The sequence below is a fragment of the Hyperoodon ampullatus genome (genome assembly GCF_949752795.1).
Source record: "Hyperoodon ampullatus genome assembly, chromosome: 16".
NCBI classification, from domain to species: Eukaryota; Metazoa; Chordata; class Mammalia; order Artiodactyla; family Ziphiidae; genus Hyperoodon; species Hyperoodon ampullatus.
Window position 1 is genome coordinate 47714338 of NC_136929.1, and position 14985 is coordinate 47729322.

The following is a 14985-nucleotide window of genomic DNA, read 5'->3' on the forward strand; positions in this document are numbered from 1 at the left end:
GTAACTATTTTTCAGAACTTTTATAGGTCAAATTTAAAACATATCCATCATTATTTATACGTTTGTTGGACACTAAAATGCTAAAGAGGCATTTTAAACCTTTAAATTTTCTTCTCCTTTCATGAAGTGAATTAGTCTACGTGTGTGCAGGACAAAATGGACTATACCTTTTTACATTGAACTTTTATACGATATGAGTGGTTTTACAAATGAGTCAGTTTTTAATTTTTTTTTTGACTAATGATATGGAATGTTTTCTGTGTTTCTATGTGTGGCAGGTAACTTTATACAGAAATGTTTACCACAAATATGTGTTAATGTTTGGTGTAGCTTGGACTACTGCAAGGTCTTTTCAGGACTTTCAGTAGAAGCCTGTGGTGACTGCTAGAAATTCTACCACAGATCACAAATTATGACCCTGCTTTGTATGGGGTTTATAGGTAAACAGTTACGTCAGAATAAATCACGGAGGACAGTCTTAGGGCAATGAGAAAAAAACTTCCATTCTCACACTGCATACCTTCCTAACAGATTGTCACAAGGTAACTCGCCTCCTCGTCCTCCTTTTTCTTCTCTCCTTTTTCTTCTCTGTTTTTCTTTTCTCTTTGAACATCGTTAATTCTGTCCTAATATAAGTTTGGTCAAAACAAAGCCATTGTTATTTCTGAAAAAGAAACAGCAGTGAAAAGAACATACTTGTGGGCACTTCAGATGTTCACTAAAAGCCTTAAAGCAGCATCGGTCTTTCTTTATCCCTGTAAAATGGGGTTTTCACCAGGAGGGGTCATTTTTAAATCAACAGAAGAGACAAGAAAATGCCAATGCTTTTTTTTTTTTTTCACTTTCTCACAGCCACAGGGTCATTTCCCCGGCAGTCCTGCAGAAGCTTGTCGATTTCTCTCACGACTTCCTCTGCATCCACCGGCTCTCTGGCCAGATCCCTGTTGGAGTGGTCAAGCTGCTCCAGGACAGCACCCATCTCACTGGAATCCCGGCTGGCTCTTGAATGCACATCGGCAAAGACCCTTGCCATCTGGTCAGAAGCCAGGAAGGGAGGGTCTCTCGGTTGCTTGCTAGGGGACAGATACTGACTGTCCGTGGGCAAGTACTGGCTACTCGCCTCGGCCAGAGCTCCTGGCTTTGCTTCACAACCATCCAGGGAGCCTTTCGTTGAGGTGCAAGGCTCGATGCATGCCTTGGTTGGGCTGCTTGATGCTGAGGGGACCTCTTGGAGGAGAGGACTCAGGGCACGTTTGGCTTTTAAATAAGGTTTCACATTGGCAATGAGAATCGTGTGCTCTCGCTTGTCTTTTCCAAATGTACAAAAAGTCTTTTTCCCAGTGGGATTCACAGTTTCGTAAGTCTCAGTCTCAACATTAGCTTCAACTGTGGGTACAAAGAGATTTGTGCGGTAATCTGCGTTTTCAGCCTGATTGGTTGCAGGGAACTGTGGCATCCAACACCTGTCAGAATGACCAAGCACTCGGCATTCATCTGTGCAATTAACACACTCTTCTGGTTCTGCAAAACAAAAGAGAGGACAGCAAATCCAATCATTAGGGTTGCCTTTACAGTTCTACAAAGGCTGCGATCAGCTCTCCCTGGGTTTGCTTGACCACTGGTCTCTAAATTAAAAAGGAAAAGAAAACAATAATTAAAACATTTCAGGATGGTTGCATAAACCTGCTGGTTGAGACAACGGTTTTATTTAAGTCTATTCTCTAGGTATTAACGAATTCCCATAGCCTGGGAAGAAGTAAAAAGTGGCCACTGGAGAATCATTCTAAGTAGAGTAGAATATCACTGTGAACTAATCTGGGGATATCAGTTAGTCTTTGTTCTGTATAACCCATCCTGGAAACAGGGAACTTCAAAAAGGATTACCAGGTTTAATTTTTGAAATCAAATAACCGTGCAAAAACTGAATCACAAACTTCCATAACTAGTCCTAAGCTGCTATTTTTTTAAACTGTTTTATCCCTATTTTGCTTGTAATTGTTATTTTGGCGACAGTCATGAAATAAAGTTTTCCTTTAAAAGCCTGCTTTTCCTACTGAAGAGTAGCAAATGGAATTTTCTATCTGAACGTGTTATGAATAAGCTTGTCAAAAAGTGCACATTGTTATTGTAGTAGATTTGCTTGTGGATCATGTAATCAGTTTTCTTCACTTCAGCTTTTTGTTTTTGGTGTAAGTAGGTGAAAATGTATTTTTTCAACAGATATAGTTCAGAATGAATGGCAAATCATGATTTCAATTCTAAATGATAATGATTTCTGTGAGAATGTTTGCTTCTCTCTTTTGTGATAAGCATGTAGATAATCTAAATAAAGTACTGTTTAACGATCACTATTTCAAAGATGCTGAACAAGAAAATATGAAAGAAAATTCCTTCATTATGACAAAACTGCATATGTCCATGAACTCAGTATTTTAAAAGATAACTTTGAACTACATCTTCCTAGTTGACCCTTTCATCTACAAATCATTGTCTTCCTTATGTTTAATGATCCTTTATAAATCAGGGACATTTTTTTCAGGAGAGGATATTTACAGTTTAACTCTATGTGATGGGAATAGAATTCCCTACTCATTTGGGAACCCTTGGGATTGGCATTTAATTGGTGCGAGAGGATCTCCATAATGTATAGTGTCCTGTGTGCAAGGGAAAAAGCAGCAAATTTAATAGTGCTGATAAATTAATACAGTTACTTTTCAAGGTCATATACAAAATCTGATTTTGTACTTGAAGCACACAAAAAATTCCTTATCCAAAAAGAAAAAAAAATAAACCACACCTTAATTATCTCAAAAGGTTTTAGGATAAAATAATTTCCTATGAAACTAAACTCTTTTAGAAAAGAATCAAAATGGTGTTTTGACAGAACAAAAATTCTGTGGTATTTCATAGCATGTATCATTATTCACACTTGAAATGTTAAAAAGAAGTATCTAGGTGGCTTGTCTCTATTTTAATTTTGTCTTGCTTTTAAACATATATTTACCTAGGAGTGAATAAAATATGTTAGGTTTATTATGTAATGCAGGCAAGAATGCTGAAATGTAGTCTCAAACTGAACTATCTACTCACAGACTCAAATACTGTCTATGATTTGAAAGGTTGTCAGACAGATGGAAACAAACAGAAGCAGAAGAATCTAGGCATTTAAAATTTTCTTGAAGCCTCCCTGTGCAGATTTAAAGTAGAGCAGAATTTAACCAATAGGATATCAGGAAAGTTTAATATCAGGTATCTGTTTTCATTACCTATTCTGAAAGTTAATCTTCAATATTATGCCTGTGTCAGTAAGTGTTAGAAAAAAATAATACATATCATTTCATTCAACTAATCTTATCCTTCAAAAATACAGTAGAAAACTTTACTATCCATTTCACTTGGTAATATTTTTGTATCTTTTAGATTTGTGATTTTTAAAAACTTCATTTACAACTCATACACTCTCTTTGAAAGACACTAACATAATTTTATTTTTCAATATTGACTGGCCTCAATTTCAGCAATTTTGATAGCCCAGCTTTGAATGAATTCAATATGAATTTAAGAATAGAGTGAACAGGACAGAATAATGCAGATTTATGAAAGTGTAAATTGACCTTGAATTTGAAACCATCAACATAAAATTATTGTTTGCACTTCACTACTGAAACTCTGCAGCTTTTTTTACTTGACTTCATGTCACATCCTAGGGAGCAAATTTTGAGTATTGATTATGACACAGTATATGCTGTTCACCTTGTGATTACACTGTAATTTTGACAGCAGCAGTTCACAGACAGTGAAGAAAATCAAATGGACCCTTCAGTACAAGCTGCAGAAACTCAGAACATAAAATGAACTATAACTGCCAAGGGTCAAATAAGAATTTTTGAGAGAGTAGAATTATTTCTGAAGTGACATAAATAAATAGATGACTAGGTAGACACATAAAAGAGACATAGGTAGTACATAATGAATTACTAGCTAGACCAAAAACGTAGACAAAATTGAAAACATGAAAGAAAAAGAGAGGGAAGAAGAAAAGCAAAGTGAGGGGAGAGAGGGAAGGAGGGAAGGAGGAGGGGCTTAAAGGAAGGGAAGTCGTATTGGGAGGATTTCTGCTATGTGCACCTTCTATTATATTTTTAATAATCCACTCCATAAACTAAGTGTGTATAATAAAGGATAATAGTGTGGAGGATTTTCTCAATCCCTAGGACTATAAAGGTAAATACTAGCTTCTTTCTGTACCTTAGGGAAAACGAATCCCAGAACAGATATGTTGAATTATGAACTATAAAAATGAAAAAGAAGAAAATTACCCAGACAGCCACTATTTGCATAGATTAGATATTTGTATCTAAAAACAAATTTAGGGATCCTGGACAGAAAACAAATTTAGAGATGCTTGACCCAAGATTCATTTTTTCTTCTGGACCAATCTGGGATTACAAAGAAATTATTTACCTTATTTTTGCCCTTTCCTTAGTATAACATGGTAACCTTTTCACAGACTGCACCCCTTGCCAAGAAAGATGGGCTAATCCAAATGGTATATAGATGAGAGAAACTGAGAGATAAGCATATTTATATTGCAAAGTGAAAACAACTCTGAAGTCTTACAGCTAGAAATCTGAGCAATTCTGTCTATAGAGAAAGTTTACAGTGTCTAATATTTTAAGTGTAAAATTCCCTGAAGGATCATGTGACAATCAGAAATTTAAATACTTGTTTAACATTAAGAATCATTTTCTATACTACTATAGTCACATCTGCTATTATAAAAGCTCCCAAGGGGAGGGATCTAAACACAGTCATCTTAATTAGTTCAATTTTACTTCTTAATTTATATGATACTTTTCAAAAGATATAGCCACTCAAATTACTGTAAGTACTTGCAGTTCAGCTGCCACCATAAATTATACATGCACACACACACACACACACACACACATAGATCTTTATTTGCATGTGTGTAATAAAATTGAGCTTTCTCCAGGAAATAGTCCAAACAAAATTTAAAAACTCAAATGCATGTCCAATTCATTCCTGAAAATTAAAAATCAGTAACTACCATAAGAGAAATACAGATGAATGAATAAAACACACAGGAAAGTTATATATTTGTAATATAAAGGATAGCAGATATATATAAAGCATATATATATAAATATATTTATAAATATAAAACCTTGTATATAATTTACATGTATGTATAAATCTTTTTATTTAAAATCACCAATAAACAACATTTTAATATTTCCCTATGCCCTTCAACTATGAGTGTGAAACCTCTGACTGGATAAACAACTTGACTACTGATTTTAGAATTTTATATAATTCAAGTTGATTTAGTCATAAAGATGTATGAAATCTGCAAATTCATATTAGCCAAGAAATCTGAAAGCTCTCTCTCTTTTTTGTAACCTAGATTATACTGTTTAATAACTTAAAGATATTAAGCAAGCAAACATTTTTTTGCCAAAATATGCCTTCAAAGGAACAGGCATTGTGAAAGTTACATATATATGAGGAAAAACAATATTTAGGTAAAACATCAAATTATCTGTTCCCAAATTATTGGATTTTAGTGATCTTCCACAAAGGTTACCAGAACTTAATGTCCACAATGTGATTTTAACCTTGTAATGTCACTACATCACGAAGAGTACACAGCCTTTTCAAGATGGGTAAGAGGTGCCAATAATTACAATGTAAAAGATTAAAATTTGAAGTCAAAACACTATTTAAACCATCAAAACACTATTTAAGCCATCAAACCACTATTTAAACCCTTAACAAAGATTAAGGGGCCTCTATTGAACATAGCTATTTTGGGAAAAGTCAGGGGAAAACATTTGCGTGTTGTGACTCGGAACTGTTCACTGCAGAGGAAACACAGTTCGAGGAGCCAGGTCATGAAATTTCTTTAGAGTAAATCTATGTCTTTACTACAGTCTGTCTCACTCTCAGGAAGTAATTTATCACAAATCAAAAGATAAGCTTATTTTCCCTGTCTTCAAAGCACTATACTACATAACCCAAAGAGAGATACTTAGCAACTAATTTGTTAACACTTAGGGAAATATTAGAAAACATAAAAGGATTTCCTCCCCTTAGTTTCATTGCCTGTTTCCTCCAGAGCCCACATATCTGTAAATCTGAAAACATGCATATTATTTCTAGAATAAGAGTTTCAAATATGCATCTGATTTAATTTTTATAATGAAGAAATAGATGTCTATGTCGTAGAAATCTGAAAACAAAACTCCATTAATCAGAACATCAGTGAGGAAGTTCTAAATTGCTGTGGCTGAGGGGAAGGCTATTTGAGAGAGTTTTCTGTGCTTTACGACTGTCAACAAAATGGTTTTATTTCAGCTCTGTAAATAGCTTTAAATAGGAATAGTGCTCTTCTGTTAGTGTCGTGGTTGCTCCTGTTTCTAACAGCACCTTAAAATTGGAGTTGTTTCCAAGTAGACAGCTCTATAAATGAAGTTCATTTTTTATTTGTTCTCACTTTTCTTTCGTATTTCTACTTTACCTTCTTTCACCAATGTAAGCTTTCATAACACCTAATTAACTGTCTGGGAAAGCAGAGAGCTGGCACCCATCTATATTTATGGCTGGCCCAAATGTTCTGGAGATTAATTCTACAGAACTTAAAGTTGACGCCCATCACAGATTATCTACCAGTAAACAATGACAAGCCAGGACCTTAGACTGACAGTTTGTGTATGCCAGTTTTCTACTGAAAGGTTTTAATGATGTAACCACAGCCTGCTTCACTGCCTTTTTCTTTCTTCAGTGCACACAAAAACACACACACAATTTTACACATGTACACACACTTCTCTATAAGCACAGCAAATTACAATTAATCCAAATATATTCTAACATATCAGAGAAAAAAACACCAATACTAAAATAGAAATCTCATCAGAATACAGTCCAACAAACCTCTAATAAAATGTTTCTTCAGTAAATTGACATAATTCATAACATCCTGCAAACTGACAGTTTTCTACCACATACAGTTCTCTCCTTTTTTGGCAATGTTGATGATTATTCACTTACTTCCCTTTACCATCCTATAAACCCCTTACACTTGTTATGATGATAGGGTGAGTCATTCCATATAAATGGCACTTTGACAATCTATATTCATTCAAATTATTTCCATTTTTGATTTCTATGTCTCATTTACTAGCATATTAGTTAAAAATAAACCTTCTGATTTCACTCTGACTATGAGGGGGTAAAAATTTCACTTTCAATATTACTTCTAGAGACAGCATTGGAAAGTTGTCTCAAATGTCTTTCTCTGTGTCAGGGAAAAAAAAAGAAACAAGTATCCTAATGTTATAATTTTATCACATGCTTTTTCTTCTACTAGTATTCACATGACTGTCAGGCTTAATTTTAGCACAATTTTTAATAACTTTGGTGTATCCCTTATTCAGGAAAGAAAAGAGAAGGGTAAGGGAAAATGTGGCATCAGAGTACAATCACTTTATTTAGCCAAGTGATCTTTCATCTATTGCCTTGTATTTCCCATGTTTCTCACTTGTGCACAGTGATCTAGGCTGTTCTACTAATCAAATAACTGATATACAAATACACAGATGTGGGATATGTTTTTGCTTCTTTTATTTTTTAATGTAAGATCACATATCTTGTTACAATATGCTCATTTCATGAGTATGCTTGTTCACGTGTTGGCAGTGATATAATGATAAAACACTTGGTACTGGACTCCAGGAACTTAAAATATTTCCTAATAATTGGTCATAAGAAATCATAATTTAGAAACATAGTTCATGGAATAAAAATACTATTAGAGAAATGTATATATTTTTAGGTGTATGTACTTCTGATCTGGCTTCCAGAATTTACCTCAGTTGTGAAATGCCATTCTATCTGCTTTTGATAGGCAGAGAGCACATTTTGAAGAGGAGGTTATTATAATGCTATCAAATAGTCAAATCGTGGAAGCTTTGAAGTACCAATCCTCTGGCGTGCAATTACATCACACAACGCTTCTGAATGTATCGCCACAACTTCATTCAGATACCAGAAACAACTGGCTTATATCACATTCAACTGAATCTAATTGCAGCTGGGTATTTGGAATGCTGGGAGCATTTACACTTACTATTCAATGCACCTGCACACCTTCGGGGATGGTTTCAAGTGTTTGTGACCCTTTGGACATAATAATAGGTCTACCAGAATGAATTTTCTGGCATAAATACTGACAACCACAGATAATGCTCTGAGATGAAGAAAAATGAAATTAAATGGAAACATATATTAAGGAATGAAAGCAAAAGGATATAAGGAAATCTGAATCGGAAGCACCAGAAAAAAAATAAAAAATGAGAATCTAAACCATGCATTGAGAACCTATGGCACAAATATAATTGTGTCCTGTGGTACAATTTTCTGAAATTAACATTCAAAATTTAGCTGCCACCCTTCTCCAATCCCATACTGTAGGTGCAGCCATCACCTGGGGCAGTAGCAGATGCTTAGAAGTGAAGGCACAGATAAATAGGGCCATCTCTTTCTTAACAGGTACCCTCAGAAGAACTGGTTCTGCAACTCAATTCTATAGTAAATGGAACAAGTTTTTGTTTTTGTTTTTTTGAGAAAAGAACTCTGACATAACCTCTCATGGGAAAACAATATAACTCGAATGCCCCACCAGAGTAAAGACAGTTCAAATTCATTGGGAGTAGTAAATGTGTGTAATTCAGCAGTTAAAGGAATTATACTCAATCATTCATAAGGTAAGAATGAACTAAACATCAACTTTATGAATTGGAAGTTTTCAAGCAAAGGCATCTTTGAAAGAATGTGTCAAGTAAATGTTTGTGGTAAATGAACCCACGTTTAACCAGCTCTAAAATTCTCCAGTCTAGAAGGCTGTATCTCTTTACCAAGGAGTTTACAGTTTCATTAGAAACTAGAAACTTGATTTGAAACCACCATAAGAGAAATAATTCATGATTAGTTACATTTTGAACTATGTTATATGAATGTCAAACAACAGAAATACAGAGAAAAGTGTAGATTGTAATATTGTGAAAGGCTTTTTAGAAGAAGTGGTGCTCGATTTGCAATTCAAGAGATGATAAGGGTTTCAACAGACAGTGGATAGCAGGGGTAGGGTGATCTAGGTAAAGAGATTAGAAAGTGAAATGATTACCACAGAGAAATGTGTGTTTCACAGGGTGATAAGAGAGCAGATTTGTAGGTCAAAGACGTATATTGCAATGCCTAAAAATAAAGTAACATGGGAAAAACTGGCTAAAATGTAAAAGAAAATGGAAAAGCTCTGAATAAAAGACTGAATTTAGTTTAACGGGTAATGGAACACAATATAGGTATTTGATCAATGTATTGTACATCTCAGAAGATTCTTGAAATACTTAGGAGCTTGACTGAGCGGTACTGAATAACATTTATGAGCTTAAAAAAATGCTTGGCCACAGAGCAAATAGTATTCAAATCAGCATTACTTCTGGTACAGGTATCTAGCATTTTGGCTCCAACCAGGATTATCTCCAACAGAGCACAAAAGACCTGTCATACCTCTGGCACCATTGTTCCAACTCCAGTCCTACCCCATTCTGCTTGTGTCTCACCCCACTTCTCCTAAACTAAAGAAAGACTTAATGTATGTTGATTCAACTGATATTGAATATTAACAATATAAATTCTGAATTTTATAGTTCTGCATTAGAAAACTATTTTTTTCTTCCTACATCTACTTTATCTCCCATCCTGCTTTCTCAAATTTGCTATTATTATTAACCAACCATAATATTGCATATGATCACGTATCAGAAATATTAAAGGATTCTAGAAGGCCAGAAGAGGGAAGGTCTTGAAGAAAGAAGATCATTATATGTATCTAGAAGAGAAGTAATAAGCACTCCTACAGGCAAGGAACATGGCCACAAGTAAGATAGGTAGATGTTGGATCTCAGAAACCTTTCAAAATTTATTCTGGATCTCAAGAAGAATAAATAATTAATGAAAATATTCTCGAAAATACTCATTTCTATTTTGGACAAAGATTATGCCACAATTTTCCAATTGCATTATATACTCTAGCGTTGTTCCCTGACTCTTATTTTTTTAATCTGTTTGCCTCATCAATTTCCTTATGCCCCTGGAGGATCAAGACTTTGAGGTCCTGGTATATTCTTACATGCTCTATTCCTTAAGAATACACTCAATAGCCACACTTATGAATTTGAACAGAATGCTGCCATTGATATAAAGGAAGATGAAATTTAAAAGGTATCAAATACTATTGGTAAGCTATAATAAGAATGACCACCCCTACAAATTACTCAATTCATTTATGAGAGTGTAGCGTCAGTTTTCAGAATGATCCCACGACCTAAACAAATTTATACATAATAGCTCTCTTTTGCTATGAGATACACAGTATTTAAAGTAACATCAGATCTGTCTGTTAAATACCATATTTATATAAAATTCTGAAGTTCTCTATTTATTATTGGCGGTACCATTTTCAATAAAATAAATAAATCCTACTTGACATATATCCACAGAAACATGGAGGTCAGAATATTTTCTGCTTAAGGGGATTTTTTAAACCAGGGACAGTGTTATTGAAATTAAAATCTATGTTTAAATAATCATCTCTTTATAATTTTAAATTATGAAAACAGTGAGTATTCTAAAAAACCTACACCTCAGCATCTATTAAATTTCTTTCATCTCTCCTAGGTTTCTCCTTTTGGCATTTTTTTTTTTTTTGATTCTACTGCATTGTTGGGTCAAATGTGCCAGTTTCTCTCTTTTGTTTTAAGGTACTTGCCTCTGTATTTTATGCTTTATCTGACAACTACCATCAACATATGAATTAATTAATAAGTCCTTGTAATTTTAGATTCTTGAAAGGGTTAATGCAGCTTCCAAAAAAGCCTGATTTATATGCAGTGAGAAACCTATGCTCTGGCATGCAGTAGTTAGTAAAAACTGTTTGGTTTACAAGGACAAATTTAAAATTCTAGCAATTTAAATAATACTGTGAGTTTCAGACCCAAAACTATTTAAATATACTACTATGGAGGAGATGTTTTCCTTATGTTTTTATCACCTGTGTAAGCTAACCCCATCTCTGATAATGACACCAGTTTTGATGACATGGATGAATACATCTAAAATTCAAGTCATTCTCCTAGCAAAGTGGTAATTATTAAGGAAGGTCAATGAAAATATGCCTATTAAGCTGAACTATTTGTAAGAAGGAAGGAAGATCGTCTTATTAATTTTCTCTCCTGCCAGTTATCTGATTTCTGTCGGGATGTATTTCTATTTACTAGTTTAAATCTTATTGTTCACCTTGTTTCTAGCACTTGTTTGTTTTCAATTGCTAGAGACAAGTAAACGGAATCAGTATCATTTTTAGCATTCTCAGAAAACAGAGTTAATTCAGATGCAACTAATCTTCTCTTACTTATTATTTAGTAATCAATGTTTACCAGTAGGATTTGGGAGTCCCAGAAGATGGATTTTTTTAAAAGATTTTAATATTATAATATTTTAATGATATTCTGGTCTCCAAAGTCTATTCATTAAATTCATAGAACTCTACTCTAGAGATAGATCTAAAGTTTCAATTAAGTTACCTTAAATTAGATGGACATGGTTCCAAAAGAACAGATGGGTGCCTTGCTCAGATGAGTATTTTTAAAAATGTAATTTTTTTAAAGAAATAAGTAAAACAAAAGATGCTTTCTTCAAGATTTAAAGCTGTGGGAAAAATATATGAAACTATACTTTTCCATAAATAATTCTAACAAAAATTACTTATATTACAATAATTTAAAAATAAACTGAGGAGAGACCTTCAAGATGGTGGAGGAGTAAGACATGGGGATCAACCTCCTCCCCACAAATACATCAGAAATACATCTACATGTGCAACAACTCCTGGAGAATATACCATTATGAGAGAAAAAAATAAGATACTTTTATTTAGAACAATAATAGGCAAATTACCACCTATTTTATTAAATGAAATTTTATTAGAATACGGGGCCACAGTCAGTCATTTTTTAACATATTGTCTATGTCTATGTTTATGATACAAGGGCAGAAGTGAATAGCTGTAAAAGAGATTGTATGGCCTACAAAGCCTAAAATGTTTACCATCTGGACCTTTAAGAAAAAGTTTGTAGACCTCTGACTTGGAATAGATATTTTGAGTCTCAAGCTGGATCTTAATACTTTTACATTCCCTCTTTTAGCAAGATAATATCTGTGAAAGCCAGGTGTTGAGGATTTTTTAAGAATTATCTTTAAGAATTTCCTTAAACTTCATATACAAACCAAGATCTAAATCTGCTGGTCTATTATATAGTAGAGTTTGTTCTAATTAGAGCTAAACTATGAACCTTCTTGCTCTATGGTAGTAAGATGGTGTGATTTTCTAAACCATGGTAGAGACTCATCAATAGATCTTGAAATCAATTTTCTGGTTGTAACTAAAATTTTTTAAGTGAAATAGACAAAGACAGAAAAAGAGAGAGTAAAGGAAAGATCGCTTATAAAAGCTTTGTTTCAATTTGATAACACACATGCACACACACACACACGTTCTGGTTTACCAAATATCGACATCAATTAGAAAATGTTTGAAAGTCATTGCTTAATGAAATATGAAGCTTGTAGCCCAAGTGTTGTGGAGCATTAAGGGTTATGGAGTTAAGTGTGACTATACTGTTCCCATCTCATCCTTAGGGACCAAAGATTGGGAGGAGAAGAGTAGAGGATATTTAATGGAGGACTTTGGCACCCCTTCTGATCTAGTATTCTAGAAGGAGATCTCTTTGAAGATTTCTCTGGGCAAAAAAAACAAGAGCATGCCAAGGAGAGTTAGAAAGGCTGTGGGTATATTCTGCAATTATTCACTTCTAAAATGACCTGGATTATTGTACTAGAGTATAGATGAGTTTGGGAGCTGAGTCTGAAGCAGTATTCCTGTTTCCCCAAGGTCTGCTTTGTGTTTTACAAATTTATCCACATGATTCATGGAGGGGAGGTAGAAGTATAGAAGGGCCAATATACTGTTAAGCAAATAGTCCACCATGTTCAGTTACTTTGAGACTGAAAATAAATGGTAGATATATAGTTCTGACACTCCCTTTCCCCCCTCCCAAAGACAGATGAAAACAGTGATCCCCAAAATGACCAGTGTAGGGGGGAGATCTTCAAGATGGTGGAGGAGTAAGACGTGGAGATCACCTTCCTCCCCACAAATACATCAGAAATACATCTACATGTGGAACAACTCCTATAGAACAACTACTGAATGCTGACAGAAGACCTAAGACTTCCCAAAAGGCACCTCCCCATGTACCTGGGTAAGGCAAAAGAAAAAAGGAAAAACAGAGACAAAACAATAGGGATGCACCTTTGGGAGGGAGCTGTGAAGGAGGAAATGTTTCCACACACTAGGAAGCCCCTTCGCCGGCGGAGACTGCGGGCGGCAGAGGGGAAGCTTCGGAGCCATGGAGGAGAGCACAGCAACCGGGGTGCAAAGGGCAAAGTGGAGAGACTCCTGCACAGAGGATCAGTGCCGACCAGCACTCACCAGCCTGAGAGCCTTGTCTACCCACCCTCCAGGCCGGGTGGGGTCTGGGAGCTGAGGCTCAGGCTTCAGAGGTCAGATCCCAAGGAGAGGACTGAGGTTGGTTGCATGAACACAGCCTGAAGCGGGCTAGTGCACCACAGCTAGCCGGGAGGGAGTCCGAGAAAAAGTCTGGAACTGCCTAAGAGGCAAGAGACCATTGTTTCGGGGTGTCCAAGTAGAGGGGATTCAGAGCACCACACAAATGAGCTCCAGAGACTGTCACAAGCTGCGACTATCATCGTGGACACCAGAGACGGGCATGAAATGCTAAGGCTACTACTGCAGCCACCAAGAAGCCTGTGTGCAAGCATAGGACACTATCCACAACTCCCCTCCGGGGAGCATGTGCATCCCACCACTGCCAGGGTACCGTGATACAGGGACAACTTCCCCAGGAGAACACACGGAGTGCCTTAGGCGGTTGCAACATCATGCCTGCCTCTGCTTCGCAGGCTCGACCCGCATTACATACCCCTCCCTCCCTCCAGCCTCAGTGAGCCAGAGCCCCTTAATCAGCTGATCCTTTAACCCCATTGTGTCTGAGCGAAGAACAGATGCTCTCAAGTGACATGCCTGCAGAGGAGGGACTAAATACAAAGCTGAACACCAGGAGCTGTGTGACCAAAGAAAAGAAAGGGAAATTTCTCCTAGCAGCCTCAGGAGCAGTGGATTAAATCTGCACAATCAATTTGATGTACCCATCATCTCTGGAATACCTGAATAGACAACAAATCATCCCAAAATTGAGGTTGTGGACTGTGGGAGCAACTGTAGACTTGGGGTTTGCTTTCTATATCTAATTTGTTTCTGGTCTTATGTTTATCTTAGTTTAGTATTTAGAGTTTATTATGATTGGTAGATTTGTTTATTGATTTGGTTGCTCTCTTCCTTTTTTAATGTATATATATATATATATATTTCCTTTTTCTCTTTTTCTGAGTGTGCATGTGTTTGCTTCTTTGTCTGATTTTGTCTTTATAGCTTTGCTTTCACCATTTGTCTTAGGGTTCTGTCTGTCCATTTTATTTTATTTTATTTTATTTTTCTTACTATAGTTTTTAGTGGATGTTATCATTGGTGGATTTGTTTTTTTTTGTTTGTTTGTTTGTTTTTGGTTTGGCCGCTCACTTCATTCTTTTTTCCTTTATTAATTTTTAATATTTTTATATTTAATATATTTTTTAATTCTTATTTTAAAAAAATTATTTTATATTATATTATGATTTCTTTCTTTAGTTTTTCCTCCACTTTCTTCAGAGCTGTGTGACTGACAGGGTCTTGGTGTCAGGTCTGTGCCTCTGATGGGAGAG

At 35.4% G+C, this 14985-nt stretch overlaps 1 protein-coding gene across 1 annotated transcript in view; it reads right to left on the bottom strand.

The window, feature by feature from the left end:
* Positions 1–838: 838 nt before the first annotated feature.
* Positions 839–14985, bottom strand: part of PCDH17 (protocadherin 17) — a gene marked incomplete at both ends in the record, with an annotated part of 108249 nt that continues 94102 nt past the window's right edge. The window contains one exon of the mRNA XM_079721708.1: positions 839–1521. Coding sequence (XP_079577834.1) covers positions 839–1521 — 683 coding nt within the window. The remainder of the gene's footprint in view (positions 1522–14985) is intronic.